Here is a 17,387-nt window from a genome sequence, read left to right as displayed (position 1 = left end):
TATGATGATGAGAATTAGATCTAAGATGAATTATGGATGAATAGATGCCAAATTAGTGTTTCGGTGGTAGGAAAGTGTATGGAAAGTATATGGTAATGGGTATTTTGGCTAGATCTCTTGGGAATGGTAGATCTAGGGTGTTATATGAATGAAGAACAAGGAATTATGGAATTGGAATGGGCTAAACATGATTTGTGTTTGGAATATGAGAATATGCAAGAAAATATAAGATCAATGGGAAATTATATGAACACGTAGGAAAATATATATGAACAAAGAATAAATGACTCAACAAATGAAAGATGAAGACTCTCTTTCTGGTATATATGAATATTTTGAGAAATCAAGAAAAATATAGATGAACAAATTAGAAATAAACAAGAACAAAGATAGGTAATTGAATGGAAAAAGGAAAATACTTATAAGATTGATAAATTGAATCAATACCGATTCACGAATTGTACAATGATGATCCTTTTATTATGATTCACGAATTGCACCCAAGTAGCCCAAGTGTCAAGCACTGAAAGATGATCTCCTAACAAATAATCTCCCTCTAAGATAAATGCCAAAAGGTGCAAAATGAAATACTAAAGATCCTATTTATAGAGCTTATAAGTTGGAAACCCCCAAAAGGCCCCTAGCACAATAAATTAAATAAATAAACTAAAAACAATAACATAATGATGGACAGGCCATGGTGGCTCATGATGTGCATGGCATGATGTCGTGCATGGCTTGATGGTTGGCTAGCTCATTGCTAGGCGTGGCATGGTGCCACGCATGAGTTTGTTGGATGGTACGGCTACATGGCATGGCATGGTGCCCTGCGTTGGTCTAGTGGTGGGCACAATATGGCGCTGTGTGTGGTCAGCTGATGGTGGCATGGCATGGTGCTCTGTATTGGTCTGGTGGTGGGCACGATATGGTGTTGTGCGTGGTCAGCTGATAGTAACATGGCATGGTGTCAAGCCTAGGCCTGATGGTGGGCACAAGATGGTGTCGTGCTGCTGCTGTGAAACCCAGTCAAGTGGCTTGGGCGGTGGTCCTGCATGGCCCAAGCTGACGATCTGGGTCCTGAGACTGCAAGACACGAGTTGGAGCCATGCACTGGATGGTATGCCTAGTGGGCATACCACTAGCCTTGTCTGCAAGGCACGAGTTGGAGCCATGCGCTGGATAGCGTGCATGTGAGGGCACGCCACTATCCTCGCTAAGTGGTGCTAGGGTGTGTATGCATGCACGCTCAAGGGAATGCGCAGGCCCGCATGCATGGTTTGTACACGGCCAGTAGCCTCCATGGGTGCTTGTTGTGTGTCCGGGTATAAGCCAAGGCATACAAGCAAACTAGCCATGTGACTATCCTGGACATGCCATGGCATGCTAGGTGGGATATCCTGGGCGTGCAATGGTAGGAGCCATGGCATGCCTACGGCATGTCTATGTGGCTAACATGGGTGTGCTATGGCATGCCAGCAATACTGTCAAGTGCGTGCCATGGTGGGGGCTATGGGCTGTCTGTGGGGCTGTCATGCTCATGTCATAGCAAGGGTCATTGCATGATGGTGGTGCTATTAAGTGCGTGCCGTGGCGGGGGCCATGGCATGCATGTAAAACTGTCAGGGGCGTGCCATGGTTGGGGCCATGGCATGCCTGTAGGTGTGTTGATGGATGGCTGGGCATGCTATGGTGTTGGTCATGCTAATGGCCCATGGGGCTGTCAAGACATGTCAGCTATAGTGTCAAGATAGGACCCGTGGGGCTATCAGGACATGTCAAGGCATGACCTGTGAGGCTGTCATGGCATGTCAACAGCAGTGTTAATGGGCTGTCAAGGTTGATCCATGGCCTAGTCAAATGGAAAGATATGAACCATCTTCCAATTGACTTGTGTCATTCTCGCAATCTTCTTAGGATCTGCAATAAATCCCTAGAGAAGTCCTCCAAAGCTAGACTCAATCCCATATGTGGCCCAATCTTAGATGCCCATGCATGTTTAAGACCTTGTCCTAGGGCCATTTTTGTTGGGGTCTTGTCACAATTCCTTACATTTGCGGAAAGCTTATTCACCAACTTATTTGACAGCTACACCATTTGCAAAAGCTCCAACCTGTTCCAACATCACTCTTTGTTTATGATGTAAAGACATTGTCATTGCATTTGTGTTAGAGGGCGCCATTCCAATAATCTTTACCTGTGTAAAAAATATCATTAATGGATCACATTATAGATTAAGAAACATGTTAAGTATATGGCTAGGGGGTTGAGCTCTGTCTTACACCTGGCTTGGGGGGTTGAGTTGCCATTGAGAATGAGAATGGGTCGAGATCTCAATTTGGGTTGAAATGGAGTGGAAGACAAGAGGGCATAGGAAGTCTGTGATGAGTTTTTGATCAGGTGTGGATAAGTGCACGATACATAAACTAAAAAACTTTCGTAGATAATTATTATTGGAGGGCTGTTAATTGATTAAGAAGAGTAAGACTGGCCTAAAGATTTTCTCTAACTTTTATATATCTTATAAAAACAAATATTTAAATCTATATAATTTAAAAACCAATTATGAATATTAGAGAATTCTGTTTCTTTTTAAGCATTAAAATTACGGGAGGAAGTTGTTGATCCATTGGTCAATACAATTAGCACCTCAATTTCAAGATTAGCTGAAGATCACTCAAATCCAAAATGCCCATCATCTCTCCATATCTTTGCACAGGTAAATAGAATACCAATTGTATTTGATTTCCCTCCACGGATCTCCAAATTCCCTCCCATCGAATCCCAAAAAGTTGCAGTGATTTCTTTCTTTCATCGTTTAAAGAATTGATCTTGTTTGTTTCTTGGGCTCACAGCCTTCTGCGAAAATATGTCACATATCCTCAAGTAACCTTCGATAACGTTTCTAGAAGATTTATGAATCTTCTATCGTCATATCACCAAGGCCTCGCCCTCTTCATGGACCTTCACCCTTACGATGCCTGAGCTCCGTAGCCGAGAACGCAGAAACCGCCCATCCAACAACCCTGACCCGAGCCCGATTACCCATCAACCAGGACTCCACAACCATAAGAACCTTCCTCCAGCTCTACGTACTCGCCAGAGAAGGGAAACCGGACGGAATCGGAGGAATAATAAGAACGCGATCGGCGCTGGTGAGCGGAATATTGTGAAGAGCGAAGACGAAGAAAGAGGAGGAGAGGAAGAGATTAGGGTTTCCAGAGAGGGAACCGGGGAAAGAGCCATGGATGAGTACGATAGCGGCGGCGATAAGGGGCCCGGAGCCGAGGATGAGGGCAGCGCTGCGCCTCTTCCTGAAAAGGTCTCTCTCTCTCTCTCTCTCTCTCTCTCTCTCTCTCCTGATTTCGTTATTAGACTCTGATTCATTATTTACTCTTTGGTTATTCTGGTGCGAAAATTCTTCTGTGGGCTCTGTGTCCTGTTCGCGAAAATTTGTTGATTTCTTGCTTCTTTGTTTTCCCTATTCAGAGATTTGTTGATTTCTGGAGCGGGTCTCGTGAAAATTCTGGGTTCTTCGTTTCATCGATTCGAAAATTTGGATTTTTGGAATCTTTTTCACTTTAATATCAGGACGCTCTTGGGAGTAAGAAGAATAAACGCACAGTGAGAAGAAAAAGAAAAATTTTAAAAATAAGTTAAGAAAAATTCGCTGTTTCATTTACAATAGCTTAAGGTTTTGATAATTGCATTGGCGGAAATTGAATATAAGTTTATAAACTGAGCAACAACGGGAATTCTCATGGGCTAGCTATGACTGGCATGCAATATCTTTTGCAATTCTGAGTACTCGTTTTTATTATTTGGCATCACAACAGGTTCAAGTTGGTGGTTCCCCGATGTACAGAGTAGACAGAAAACTGGGGAAAGGGGGCTTTGGACAAGTTTACGTAGGTCGACGCATTGGGCCTCCTAGTGCAAACGAGAGAACTGTCCCTAGAGCTGTGGAGGTTTCATATATTTTTTATATGGTGCATGTACATGCCTAGTATTTATATTGGATAGTTTTGGTGGTAACTTTTCTGCATAATCTCTCTAACATTTCAGGTAGCTTTAAAATTTGAGCACAGGAGTAGTAAAGGATGCAATTATGGACCACCATATGAGTGGCAAGTTTACAAGTGAGGCATATCAGCACTCGTATTATGTTGTTTTGTACATTGCCTTGTCACTTTGAACATATATGCTTATACCTGCTTTTTGTGCAGTGCACTTGGTGGCAGTCATGGTGTTCCACGAGTTCATTATAAGGGCCGGCATGGTGACTACTATATCATGGTATGTATTATTCACTTTCATAGGCTCCTTTTTATCTCACAGCAGTGAATTCACAGTTTGTTAGCTCTGGTTTCAGAATCTGTAAGATAATTTTTTATTACCGTTTCCAGGTCATGGATATGCTTGGGCCAAGTTTGTGGGATGTTTGGAATAACAAGTCACACACGTAAGCTTCTTTTTCAAATTGATAATTTCTATTTGTTAATGAAGTGATCGGTTGTGCCCATCTGACCTTAACTTCTTTCCTTTTAAATACAGGATGTCTATTGACATGGTTGCATGTATTGCCATTGAGGCTATATCCATATTAGAGAAGATACACTCTAGGGGGTGAGATTTATATCAATTCTGATAATGTTCGGTTTCCTTTCTACAAATATACATGATTTCTCATTGAACAAGTCACACCTAGTTCTTGATGTTATAAATTTCTTATTTAAAGAGTTGAATCCCGATGGTTTGGTATGTGGTGGGCATCAATGCCTGTGACACCCTTTCACCCTATTATTTTTGTAGGGGCCTCTTTATAGGATGTGATGGAGGTGGTGAATAATATTTGGGTACTTATAGCTGCTGTAGTTGAATAGCCATTGTTCTCTTCCCTGGACTCTCATAAACTTCAATGTTAAAAATATGAGACAGTATTCCAGAGTTATTGCACTTATTCTGGCTAGGTAGTCAATGATAATAATGGAGCTCTTGTGGTCTCCCATCATTTCGATGTATGTGTGATTATTAAGTTACTGCTGATATCATTGCCAGATATGTGCACGGGGATGTGAAACCTGAGAATTTCTTGCTTGGTACTCCTGGGACTCCTGAAGAAAAAAAGCTATATCTTGTGGACCTTGGATTAGGTAAGTTGTTAAAATACCTTTCCCCTTTTGTGACATCTTTTATTAGCAGGTGAAATTGAAGTACTCGTTATACCGTGTTATTCTCTATATGTCTTGATATTACAGCCACCCGGTGGCGAGACAGTACAACTGGCTTTCATGTTGAGTATGATCAACGTCCAGATGTCTTCAGGTAAAATAAAACTCTGTATGTAACTGCAAGTCTACTTAACCATGCTTTCTGTGGACATATTGCATTTCTTATTTCTATATGATAATGTGATCCAGGGGAACTGTCCGGTATGCCAGCGTGCATGCTCATCTTGGTAGAACTGGCAGCAGGAGAGATGACTTGGAATCTCTTGCCTACACTCTTGTTTTTCTTCTCCGTGGTCGCTTACCATGGCAAGGATATCAGGTTACAAAAATTCAAAATTCTGCTGTTTTAGGTTTTTGCATAGTTATGTTTGTCCTTCTGACATGGTGTCTTCTTTAGGGAGAAAATAAAGGATTCCTTGTATGCAAGAAGAAAATGGCCACTTCCCCAGAAGCTCTCTGTTGCTTTTGCCCTCATCCTTTTCGACAGTTTGTTGAGCATATAGTAAATCTGAAGTTTGATGAAGAACCTAACTATGCAAAGTATATCTCCCTCTTTGACGGGATTGTTGGCCCAAATCCAGATATCAGGCCAATAAACACTGATGGTGCTCAGAAGGTACTTTTGACATTCTTTGTTGTATAGTTTATTCCATGTTGAGGTTGAAATTTTTCTAAAGGTTAAATTTTATGTTTTCTCCTTTAAAATCCTTAGAGTTTCATTTTTTTCCTTGAAATTTTTGTGGGGTAAATACTTCGTGTTTTCTGACAGCTTCATTTTTTTTCTTAGTTCTTTCCACTTCTCCACTGAAGTTAACGTAATTGATTCATGGCACTGTTTTTTTGGTTGTGGCACAGCTACAAAATGAAAAAAGGCCTAATCGGCATTTGGAGTGTATGTTTAGTGGGCCACATCGCACCCTTTTGTTGCATGTTAATTAGGCTTAGTTTTCAAAGCATGTGACACAAAAAAAATTATTTCATCAGCCACTTCCTGCACTCAGTAGACAGTCAAGGCCAAAAGCTAAAACAAAGATTTTTGGAAAACACAATGACCGATTTGATATGCTTAATTTTCAAGGGAACAACAAACTCGATGTTGTGTAATTTTTTAGGCATAATTTTTTTGAAGCCTTTGTTTTGAATTCACATAACACATGCCTACTTGCTATTTTGAAGCTTATATGTCAGGTTGGACATAAGAGAGGACGATTGACCATGGAGGAGGAGGAGGATGAACAACCTAAAAAGAAGATTCGAATGGGGATGCCTGCAACCCAATGGATTAGTGTCTACAATGCTCGTCGGCCTATGAAGCAAAGGTAGCGGTTGAAGTTACTTGTTAAGCTTGTTAAGTATGTGGCAATAGGGTGAGAGGTTGATTTTTTCATCTCCTGTTGTAGATATCACTATAACGTGGCAGATGTAAGGCTCTCCCAGCACATTGAGAAAGGAAATGAAGATGGATTATTTATTAGTGGCGTGGCTTCATGTACAAACCTCTGGGCCTTAATCATGGATGCTGGCACTGGCTTTACAGCACAAGTTCATGAACTCTCACCCTACTTTCTTCACAAGGTTGCATGTTTTTTATTTGTCTTGAACAGTTGTCTACCAACTATAAAATCACACATAGTTAACTGCATTTACATTTCTGTACCTTAACTATGCTGTAGCAATGTTAATAGTAGTGCTTATAGTAATTGAAGTTTGTGCGAGTCATTAAATTAATCTACTCTAAATTCTAATTCTGTGAAGGAATGGATTATGGAACACTGGGAGAAGAATTACTACATCAGTGCAATAGCAGGGGCAAACAATGGGAGTTCATTAGTTGTAATGTCTAAGGGTTAGTCCAAGCATCTTTAAGTAACAGTTTTAAAAGAATTTTATCTGCCAATCTTAACTTCTATTGTACCGTTGAATTTAGGGACACAGTACTTACAGCAGTCTTATAAAGTCAGCGAATCATTTCCATTCAAGTGGATCAACAAAAAATGGAGGGAGGGGTTTTACGTTACTGCCATGGGCACTGCTGGGAGTAGATGGGCAATTGTTATGTCTCGCGGGGCAGGATTTTCTGACCAGGTTTGGTTGGATTTTTTGGATCTCTGCTTTCTTGAAATACCATATGGTACTGCTGCAAAAAGATAAATGATTTATTTTATTATTATTTTTCCAGGTTGTGGAACTAGATTTTCTCTATCCTAGTGAAGGTGTTCATCGAAGGTGGGACAGTGGTTACCGCATTACATCAACTGCAGCGACTTGGGACCAGGCTGCTTTAGTTCTAAGTGTTCCTAGAAGAAAACCGGCTGATGAAACTCAAGAGACTCTCCGAACTTCTGCTTTTCCTAGTACACACGTCAAGGTGAACTTTTTAGATGGATCATTTTCCCTATTTTCTTCCCATCCATCATTTATTTCTGAAACCAAAAGTTGTAAATGGTGTTTATGCAGGAGAAATGGGCAAAGAATCTTTATATTGCATCTATTTGCTATGGTCGAACTGTTTCATGAACTACCAAAGATCGTTGGGATGCTGCTTATGTTACCCTGACCTCTCACTTCTATGATCAAAGAACCAGCTCGTAATATCTACTTCTCTCGCCTGGGAACCAAAGATCCTGTCAAGGCAAATGTACTGATCGTGGCATTTTGGAGATGATGTATGCTAAACTCTTCTTTATTGCAGCCATCACATAGCATCTGTTACAAACACCTGTGCACTGTCTTTAAATTGAGTCAAAATGCTTATGAGGCTGATTTTAAATCATTTATCCACCTGCAACTGGAGTTACTTTTACCTATCATTTCAAAGTTGGTATAGTTTCGAACAATAGTGTCACAGTTGAAGGCATGTGCACAGGGCATTCTAATTGTTGATGGTATTTTGGGATGTACAACTATGATTTTGCTGTGGGCTCTGGACATTCTCAGTTGTTCATCCTGTACTTAATCCTTCCTCGTATTTTTTTTTGTTCGCCTTTCTGGACCTGTAGATACTTTCTGGGATGCCAGAATTTGACCTGAAAGAAAGTGGTTGTATACTTGGGACATCAGTTTGTAATGATCTCCTTATTGTTATTGTTCTTCATGCTATAATTTTATTGCATACTTTTGTACCTTGATTTGACCAGTATGGTGCTTAAGGTAAATGGCTTGTGTAAGTATATCAAGGTGCTATTGGTTTGTCCGACACAATCATAGTCTCTCTCTCTCTCTCCCCCCCACCCCCCCCCCCCCCCCTTTCTCTCTCTTTTTGCTAATGCATATCCATTTTCTCACAATCTATAACATGACCTCATTGGTTTTTATCATTTCGGTAACTGGGTACATATTGTAGGACCAATGATCTGTTCAAATCCAGAGATCTTGTACTAGGTTTCTCTGAATTTGAACACACTGGCAACCGCATTCCATTTGTATGTGTATATGTATAATATACAGAGACATAAGTCATGCATACATATATGATCACTGATCATGCACATTCCATTTTACTGCCTAAGAGCAGCAACAGTTGCCTATTTTCTGATGCAGTGATCTGTTAAAACTAATTGTTGTTAAATTAAAAAAATTCTCAATAGTCAATTTTTGGCCTTTTTAAATGCATGCTAAGAGTTTAGATCGGTTGTGGGACACTGAATATTTATGCGCCTTACTGGTGTTTTATCTTCATTTACATGAGACTTGGAAATGTGAATTTGATATATTTTCAGTGTATTTTAGCATCAACAATTAGCCTGTAATCTCGAGATCATGGAAGCAGAAACATAGAAGGCAAAGCTCCTTGTATCCATGTAAGAATACCTTTAAAAAATGCTACCAAGAAAAACTCCCTTATTCCATTTGGTAAGTCCTGGGAGTATCACTGGGAACTGTCATGTGAAGTTCTTTAATGTGCAGTTTGTGGATGCATTTTTCTGATTGTTTAGAAGTTGAGAATGGTTGCAGAATGATTAATAGATTTCAATTTTATATTCAGGTTCCCCATGCGATTCTTTTGGTCTATGGCAAGCCTATCTTTACCCTGGTAAGCACCCACCTTTTATTTGTTTGCTTCTTCCAGGGATGGCTTTCGTTAGTTCTTGAAAAGTGTTTTTTTTTTTCAAGTTAAGAAAAAAAAAAAAGGAACTCTATAAGAAAAAACTAAAGCCATCTATGGGCAGAAGCAGACTGAATATGAGTAAATGTAATGGATTCAAGGTCTGTTTGGATATGGAATCTGACTGGCTATTGAGATCTATTCGTGATGGTTAAAATCCTTCATCCAGTCACGCTGTACCTCCTTAACCCCCACCCCCAAAAATCACAAAAGTATCATTTCCTAGATGACTCCATTTTTGTTTTAGACACATCTAATATCTCTGAGCATCTTGTCAATCTTCACACAATCACTGGCATTTTTTTTTCTTTCAATTGATTACCAATTTCAGCTTTGGGTTAGAGCCATCTTGATGGATTTTTGGCCCCGTGTACTTCAAAATTCAATAACATCAAAATGTAGTTCACCCTTTTCTTTCTTAATTAGAAAATTGATATTTTTCAGGAAACTCGATCAATCTTCCTCTACCGATGTAAAGCAAAAATATAAGTTATTGAAACAACATATTTCGTTGTTCCCCAACATCTTTCTTTTCTTTTAATCTAGGTGTACTGTTCTACTGGACAGTATGCTAAAAATAAAAATAAAAAAATTGGGAAGGATTAAGCCGATTCTTTTAGCTTCTTATTTTTTTTTTTGAAAGGGGGTAGGTTAGTTTCTAGGTTATTGTGTATTCCGATTGTTCTTAAATTGAAGGTGAATTTTACTTAGGTACGCAGAAAACCGTTAGTTTAGTTTCCGTGTGATATCTTGCTTATGGAAATGTTGAATGACCATAGTTTTACTCTAGACTATAAGATTTAGCTCTTAAGTTGCTGAGATTTACTGGGAGATATATTTATTTTCTATATTGGTTTTTAAACTAATTTTGATTTGTCAAGGCCACATTCTCCACTAAAATGAGTTAAGCTTCTGAATTTCTTGTATCACTAGAACATCATATCACTAAAATGAGTTGGGATTTGCCTATTTTTGTGATCAATAAAATTTTATTTACCAATAATAATAATAACAATAATAATAAAAGCTTCTGAATTTTATCCATTAAGAGTCTAGCATAAAATAATAATAATAAAAGATAGCTAAATATTTAAAGGGTAGTGATAGACTTACTACTCTATTACTACCCATTTATTACTTATAAGTTATTAGGATTTTTTTTTATTTTTTCATCATTTTCTTTTAAGTATTTTTTTAACATCCTTAGCCAAAAAATTCAAAAAAATATATAATTTTACTAATAATCACTTTCTTAATCATTAAAATAAAAAATTAAAAAAAAATTAAATACAAAATGAGTAGTAAATAAGTAGTAAAAGAATAGCAACCCTATCATTTTCCATATTTAAAAGCAAACGTACTGTCATTTCTAATAATAATAATTTAAAAAAACTTCAATTATAGGGTGGCTAATCACCCTCCAAAGAGGTGGTCGCCTGCCTTCAATGGTGGCTAGAGTCTAGAGATCTGTACCCCAAATGTGGCGAAAAGAACCTCCTTTTAGAGCCATTTAAATGCCCCGCCCAGTGCAATTTCAGGCGAGCAAAAGCTAGCGTTATCATTGTCAGCTTAAATACCGTTAACATTATTATTCATCGCTTCTGTACTTGTGGCTCGAGGGAAATGAAACTTTCCATATAAAGGGTACATGCACACACTTTGTTATTCCTGATCTGTAGAATAAATATGTAATTTACATGAAAAAACTATTAGTAAAAAAATGTGTTCTGCTATGTAAAATTATTTTTGTGTATTATTTATGTATTCTACTAATGTAATTAGTCAAAACAATTATTTTATATAAAATGTTATATGCAAGTGTTTTGGTACACCGCTTGTGCACGAATTAAACACAACATGGCAATATTAAACAGTGAGTTTCGGCACTTTGAAACCAGTGTTTTCCCCTCTTCCTCCCTTTTGCAAAACAGAAATGATTTGTGCAGTCGGGAAATGCAGTCGGCGTGCAGTCGACTGTATGTAGGTCCCCCTGAATATAAAATAATTTTTTTATTCATTCCGTACAGCCGACTGCATTTTCCGACTGTATGTAGCAAAACCCTTTGCAAAATATCTCTCCTCGTTTCTTTTGAAAAATATGAGCACAACCACGACGCCGAAATCTTAAATACTTCAGACGTGAATATAAAAATTTTACAGAAAGTTTTATAATTTAGATTCCTTCAACATTTCTCCCAATACCCTGGTTCGAGACAAGGAATCAAATCAGTGGACTTTTAACAGCTTGCAGAGTGGACAAACTGGGATTTTACTTAAGACCCAAATGAAATCCATTTCACAAAGTGTTTACCATGGAAAACCAAAGCTGAAAAAATCTCATGCCCGATATGGTGAGAGATGCCGATGTGGAAGGCCTGAACTTTTTATACTAAACCGGAAAAAAAAAAAAGACTTAAATTGATATTAAAAATTGTACTAGTTTTTTTGAAAAATTGTAGATCAACTCGTGCGGGAAAAATATAGCGAAGGGTCTTGAGAATTCTGTATCGAACATGGAATGTGCTGAAAATTTGCTAAAAACAGAGAAAAATGTGCGAAGGGTATATAGATGTCGGAGAAGAGAAAGGGACAGAAGACGATGGTTTCAAGATGCCAAAAATGCAGCCACGTCATGTTTAGTGCAATGGGTGCGCCAAAACACTTGCATATAGCATTTTCTTTATTTTATATTAAAAAAAATGATGCAGTCAATTATATTAGTAAAATGTACAGAGAGTATACAAAAATGATTATATATAGAATTTTTTTTTTTATATATATAACCATAGGGAGATAATTAATTTTCTAATATTTAGCCACATTTTCTGAGCATCAAATCTCACAAATGACTTAATTAGCTAGTGTCAACAGGATCCAACCTCACTCAAGAAGTAAAGCAATACAGCACTTGATTTCATGTGTAGTTAGTTCATTAGGATAGACTGTAGATGTGAGTGAGTATGCGGAATAAATTTGTAGTTACCAGGAATGTGGTTGTGATTCATTATGATAGACTTCCTTCCATCCACATGTTTGCAAAGAGCCAGGTTTAAACAAAAAAACTGAGCTACACTCAGATAGGTATCCAAATAATATTGTCCCTACATGTCTTAACTGCACTCTATGGTATCCATATTCCTCCTATATGCACCTACTAATCGGACAAAAACATAAAGAAGACAGGATCTGAAAGATTAGCCACTATATTTACTATTTAGCACCGCACGCCGCATAATCTCCTCAAACGAACTCTCTCCTGGGTAAATAGCGGAGTATCAGCAAAGCAAATGAGATCTACAGTGGTCTTTTATTCCGATACACCATTGTGCAAAGTAACTGAAATATATGAATGCCATTTACTATTAAAAAAAATAAAAATAAAAACGTACCTCAGTGTTGTCGTGATCGTACCGTATCAAGAAAAGACACCTGCAACCCCTTATATCATGCAGTCTCCGTTGGATTTCTAAAACATGGGCATCATAGTAGATCAAGCAATCTCTTCTCTCCTAAAATTCAAAATGGCATCAAATCAAATGGACTAACGATAATTACGGCCACTTCTGAGAAACCCAAAAATAAACAACGCGTTTAGAATCACCTGGAAGCAGAGGACGAGGTCTCCTTCCTTCACTTTATGGCACTCTGAATGATCTAGAGGGATGGAACGTTGTCGCACTGACTTTTTCACGTTGACCCACTCGTCCTCCTCAGCACCAAATCCAACAAATCTGACACGAACTTCCTTCAGACAATTCATCAAATGATTTTCGGTAGGCAGAAGTGCACAATGACTGGCTGCTTTTTTAGTATTTATTATTCCTGGTTATTTACTCTTGGTTCTTTCTTTTTTCTTTTTTATATTTGAGTGGGCATAGTTATGGCTCGGGTGCTTCTCAGCCTTCTCAAACCCAAAAGTTCAACTAACCACACTGAAGAATTTGATCATTATTGTGAATTTAGCATCCTTTCGGAACAACAAAGAAAAACAGGAAATAAAGACTTACAACTTCACCAGTACCAAGAAATCTGTGACCAATGAAGATATCAACATCATACCTGCAAAGCCAGATGACTGGATTCAAAAGGTGGGCATAATTTGAACTGCACAACCATACCCTCTAAAAAAGTTCCTAGATTTGAAACCATAAAAGTCAGATTCTGTAAGGCTTCCCACCACTCTGCCCTATCCTGCCTCAGAATGAGGCAGTTTAAACAAGGCCAGTTTTTTGTTGATAACAAAAAGGCCTCGAAGACTAAAAGTAAGTTATACATTTTTAGTTTATAAATCCGTAAGTGTGCCTTTAAGCTTCCAGGTGCCTCGTACCCCGAACATTTATATGATTAATCAGCCAACCCTTTGTAGTTGAGATAAGTCTACATTAAGTTTAATGAGTAACCAAGTTTCATTTGTCATATATATATATATATATTGTTTCAACATACAATTTAATTGGTAAGTTCTACAGATTGGATCGGTCTTCAACCCATGAATGGAATAAACTATATTATGTTAATGCATCCGACATGATTATTAACTTTCATTTCAGATGCCTCGTACACAGAAAATTTATGTGATCAATCAGCCAACCCTTTGTAGTTAAGATCAAGTCTACATTAAGTTGAATGAGTAACACCAAGTTTCATTTGTCATATATATATATATATATATATTTGTTTCAACAGATAATTTAATCAGTAAGTTCTACTGATAGAATTGGTCTTCAACCCATGACTGAAATAAACTATATCTTAATGCATCCAACATGGTAATATTTAATGACCAGCTGAAAGTTTAGAATGATTAAGTAATTAAAAAAAAAAAAATCTCATTGTTTGCCATATGTATGCTTACCATGCCCCATCCTTTGACGACCTTGCCTCAAATTCCAAATCTGATAAGTCTGGGATCCTCGCTCCTGCTTTTGAACCATCTTCTGTGGAAGATCACAGAGAAACAGTTCAATATCTTATTTGATATATTATCTTGGTGGTCATTGAAAAGAAACAAAGATGAAAAAAAACTTAAAAAATTTGGTAAGTCGAAAATTCTAACTCATCTACAGAATAACATAACCACCACTAGTAAGGCACCCAATGAAAAAGCAAAAGCCATTTTTGAAAACATGATGAATGCCAATATGGACTGATAAGCAAAAGCTAGACATTAGCACTGTCCTGAGTTGCTACATGTCCATCCCTACATCCTCAATTCAACTAGTTTACTTAATGAAAATGTTTAGAATCACCATCATATATCAAAGAGAAAGTTCTACAAATATATATATATATATATATATATATTTAATGATTTAACCAATTAAAGGTAAGAATATGAAACAAATAAAGGAGACACCAGGTCTTTGCCTGGCATCGACACAGAAACATATAGAATGTGTAATCTACAGCATAGTAGAGCAACTAAATAGCAAAAAGGTTATTCAACAATGACATAGGCAGTTTAGCATAGCATTATTGGCTATATAACTCATAACTGTTTCAGTGAATGGCAAGTTGAGCAGTTACGCCAGTAGCAATGCATCATAGGATAATCCATTCATCCCCTTCTCCCTTTTCACATGTACATTAAGCAACTCAATGTTTCTTGCTTCAATGTGAATTCATTATTATATCTTCTTTTCATCCTTTTTTCTGAGTTAGAAGATATTGCTTTACATGCACCAACAATATTTTCTGATATCAAGGCATCATGAGTTCAATACTAATTTAGTCCACATGCTTTCCATAAACCATTTCTTCAAAAGCAAACAAACAAATGAACCTTGCATAATTCTATGGACAAAACACAAAAGAAGCAGTAAGCATTTATGCAACAAACCTTTTGGCACTTGTGAGATTGCATTAGTCCCATTCGAAGGGCTAACTTTTGGGAGCACATGCATGTTTTTGGGTGCATCTTTCTGTCGATTTTGGAACCAACTATGTACCTAAGACATAATCAAAACAGAGAGGTGGTACCCAAAAAACAAAATAAAGAGAAAACAGGCTACAGAAGATGCACTCTTTTTTTTTTGGGGGGGGGGGGGGGGGGGGGGTGGGGGCGAGAAAGAGAAAAGAAAATGAAATAACCTCAGTCCATTTAACAATCGGTTTCCCAGCACGACCAGATGAGCGACTGCAGAAAAATAACATGGCAAAGTGAAAGGCTTAGCTCCAATACAAGCAAATTTAGGAAATATATATCACATATGTATCACATTTCTAACCAAGCAATGAAATTCAATTAGTGCAAATAAGAGGACTTACTTGAACTTTTTTGCAATTTTTTTACAAAATTCTTGGTTAAGCAACTGTTCTTCTGATTCCTCTAGCATTGTCTCCATTTTATCAATCTGTTTGCAAGGATAGGGACAGATACAATTGCAATGCGACTCTATTAACCAAACGAAAACATATACTGACAGTATTTTCAACAAAAAATCTTGAAACTAATGACCACAAGGCTTTTGAAATGCATTAAAGACAGAATTGACGGTATCCTTGAGCAAAGTTAAAGTTAAATGTTCCCTCATTGCGTAATGTCTGCACAACATTAAAAAAAATGCTGACCATGAACTAGCTAATCAAAGTGCACAGCCAAAAGGCTTGGCCGCTTGGGACTCTGTAATCATTTTTTTATGAGCAAGACTCTGTAATCAAAATAAAACACCATATGATAAGCACATAGAAATTCATTGCAACTTCACAACTTTACACAAATCCACTGGATCACTGAACTCAAATTCATTGCAATGCAGACTTGTTTTTTTTTTTTTGATAAGTAAAAGATTTTATTGATCCACATAAAAAGGCAAAGCCTGAGTTCACAGGATGTATACAAAAGAGAGCCTAGTTACAAACTAAGTGCTACGAATAGTAGCATAAAAGTCATGAAGACTTGTTCCGTTCAATACAATAGAGGACGCCCAAAGTAGTAGGGTATGAAAGAAGAAAGCCCTGAGACCGTCGAGGGAGCGTTCCTTGTTCTCAAAACAGCGTCTATTCCTTTCGTGCAATGCAGACTTGTTAATAACAACATACAATCAAATTTTTCACAAGAAGCTAGAACTTGGACCAGATGATTGTAGAGTGATGAGTTTTTAACATTATGATGTAGAAAATCGAATTTTTTGTATGGCACTTTAAAGGCCATGATTTTCATGCATTAATCCATACACACGAGAATGCTAAGTCAAATTTTCTGACCTTAGCTATACGATTCACAAAGAATTAAGGTAATTAGTCAATGCCAAAAGGTGTCTGCTAAACAGAAGCTACAATCAAGACATCACGATTATGGAATTAGACCTCTAAAAGCTTAATTCATAAAAATGACCGTCAAATGCAGCACGTTACTGACATATAATTTACAACAATCGCATCCTGCTTAACCAGATCCAAGATACTCATGTTCCTGTGCTAACAAGATTAGGGCATCCCAACCACAATTCAATGAAGATTCTCATGTCTTGAATGTAGGACCTACTTGTGTTGGAGTCTACAAAACACAATCATTCATACTCACGCATCTGTTCTAACATTTGTGCATAATTAAAGAAATCAATCGAAACAAAGATAACGAAATAAAAACAGCTACATTTGCATTATAAAGAAGAAAACCAAGAAAAAATAGGAGGTAGGGATTACCTCAGGCTTTGTAAAGCCAGAAAAGACGTGCCGTTCTCTTGGACGAAGAAGACGGTCCATGAAACTTCTCTCACTCACTCTCGCACTCTATGTAAAAGCCCTAACTTTGAATACGCAACCTCTCTCCCTCGCTCCGTCTCTTTAAATATGAAGAAACCCTATAGAATTAGGCGGTTTTATTGAAACAAATGCTTTATTTTTATTCATTTCTAAACATTTTTTTTTTCTTTTTAATTTAAAAATCTTTAAGTTCAGTTAGCTGGTACGAACAAAAACCCTAAAAAAGGACACAGATACTACCAATTCATAGAGCGATGAACGACGAACAATTCCCTGTGGCCGTCTGTTGCTCACATTGAATGTGTGTAAATGTACAGTCACGCGACAGGTCCAAGTCCAGCCCATTA

The 17,387-nt window shown here is 37.6% G+C and overlaps 2 protein-coding genes across 12 annotated transcripts; one reads left to right on the top strand and one right to left on the bottom strand.

The window, feature by feature from the left end:
* The first annotated feature begins 2,568 nt into the window (after window positions 1–2,568).
* Window positions 2,569–11,073, top strand: LOC122315290 (casein kinase 1-like protein HD16). Of its 9 annotated transcripts, none has more exons than XR_006243994.1 (19): window positions 2,613–3,319; window positions 3,834–3,965; window positions 4,063–4,136; window positions 4,224–4,293; window positions 4,404–4,459; window positions 4,552–4,623; window positions 5,056–5,150; window positions 5,256–5,322; window positions 5,418–5,547; window positions 5,626–5,844; window positions 6,405–6,547; window positions 6,629–6,803; window positions 6,984–7,074; window positions 7,156–7,313; window positions 7,408–7,596; window positions 7,686–7,894; window positions 8,958–9,028; window positions 9,214–9,261; window positions 9,778–11,073. XR_006243994.1 is itself a non-coding variant. In XM_043131116.1 (17 exons), exons 2-17 carry the CDS (start codon window positions 2,975–2,977, stop codon window positions 7,743–7,745), a joined length of 2,076 nt encoding a protein of 691 aa, XP_042987050.1. In that variant the 5' UTR covers window positions 2,569–2,716; window positions 2,853–2,974; the 3' UTR covers window positions 7,746–8,350. The 9 variants fall into 9 exon arrangements, 2 of the variants coding, with proteins under 2 accessions (XP_042987050.1, XP_042987052.1); XR_006243995.1 differs by having other exon boundaries at window positions 8,958–9,080; XR_006243997.1 differs by lacking the exon at window positions 8,958–9,028.
* A 1,239-nt stretch (window positions 11,074–12,312) lies between these two features.
* On the bottom strand, window positions 12,313–17,387 carry LOC122315291 (protein SAWADEE HOMEODOMAIN HOMOLOG 1-like). 3 transcript variants are annotated; one of them, XR_006243998.1, is made up of 9 exons: window positions 16,981–17,387; window positions 15,601–15,686; window positions 15,424–15,469; window positions 15,173–15,281; window positions 14,189–14,270; window positions 13,341–13,392; window positions 12,935–13,078; window positions 12,723–12,799; window positions 12,313–12,589 (listed from the first exon to the last, which is right to left on the bottom strand). XR_006243998.1 is itself a non-coding variant. In XM_043131120.1 (9 exons), the coding sequence occupies exons 1-9, from the start codon at window positions 17,038–17,040 to the stop codon at window positions 12,548–12,550; spliced, it is 738 nt and encodes a 245-aa protein (XP_042987054.1). In that variant the 5' UTR covers window positions 17,041–17,376; the 3' UTR covers window positions 12,313–12,547. The 3 variants fall into 3 exon arrangements, 2 of the variants coding, with proteins under 2 accessions (XP_042987054.1, XP_042987053.1); XM_043131120.1 differs by having other exon boundaries at window positions 12,723–12,842; window positions 14,189–14,267; window positions 16,981–17,376; XM_043131119.1 differs by having other exon boundaries at window positions 12,723–12,842; window positions 16,981–17,367.

This window comes from Carya illinoinensis, chromosome 7, assembly GCF_018687715.1.
Source record: "Carya illinoinensis cultivar Pawnee chromosome 7, C.illinoinensisPawnee_v1, whole genome shotgun sequence".
NCBI lineage: Eukaryota > Viridiplantae > Streptophyta > Magnoliopsida > Fagales > Juglandaceae > Carya > Carya illinoinensis.
The sequence above is the reverse complement of the archived record's forward strand: the minus strand, read 5'-3'. Positions and strand labels throughout refer to the sequence as shown.

Bases quoted from the DNA above. Each gene is read 5' to 3' on its own strand.
- LOC122315291 (XM_043131119.1), bottom strand. From the start codon at position 17,040: ATGGACCGTCTTCTTCGTCCAAGAGAACGGCACGTCTTTTCTGGCTTT. The intron at 15,282-15,423 runs GTTATTTCATTT...ATTATGTCTTAG, and splicing joins CGATTGTTAAATGGACTGAG to GTACATAGTTGGTTCCAAAA. The intron at 13,393-14,188 runs GTAAGCATACAT...CTGGCTTTGCAG, and splicing joins TCGTCAAAGGATGGGGCATG to GTATGATGTTGATATCTTCA.
- LOC122315290 (XM_043131116.1), top strand. From the start codon at position 2,975: ATGCCTGAGCTCCGTAGCCGAGAACGCAGAAACCGCCCATCCAACAAC. The intron at 4,624-5,055 runs GTGAGATTTATA...TATCATTGCCAG, and splicing joins GAGAAGATACACTCTAGGGG to ATATGTGCACGGGGATGTGA. The intron at 5,323-5,417 runs GTAAAATAAAAC...AATGTGATCCAG, and splicing joins CAACGTCCAGATGTCTTCAG to GGGAACTGTCCGGTATGCCA.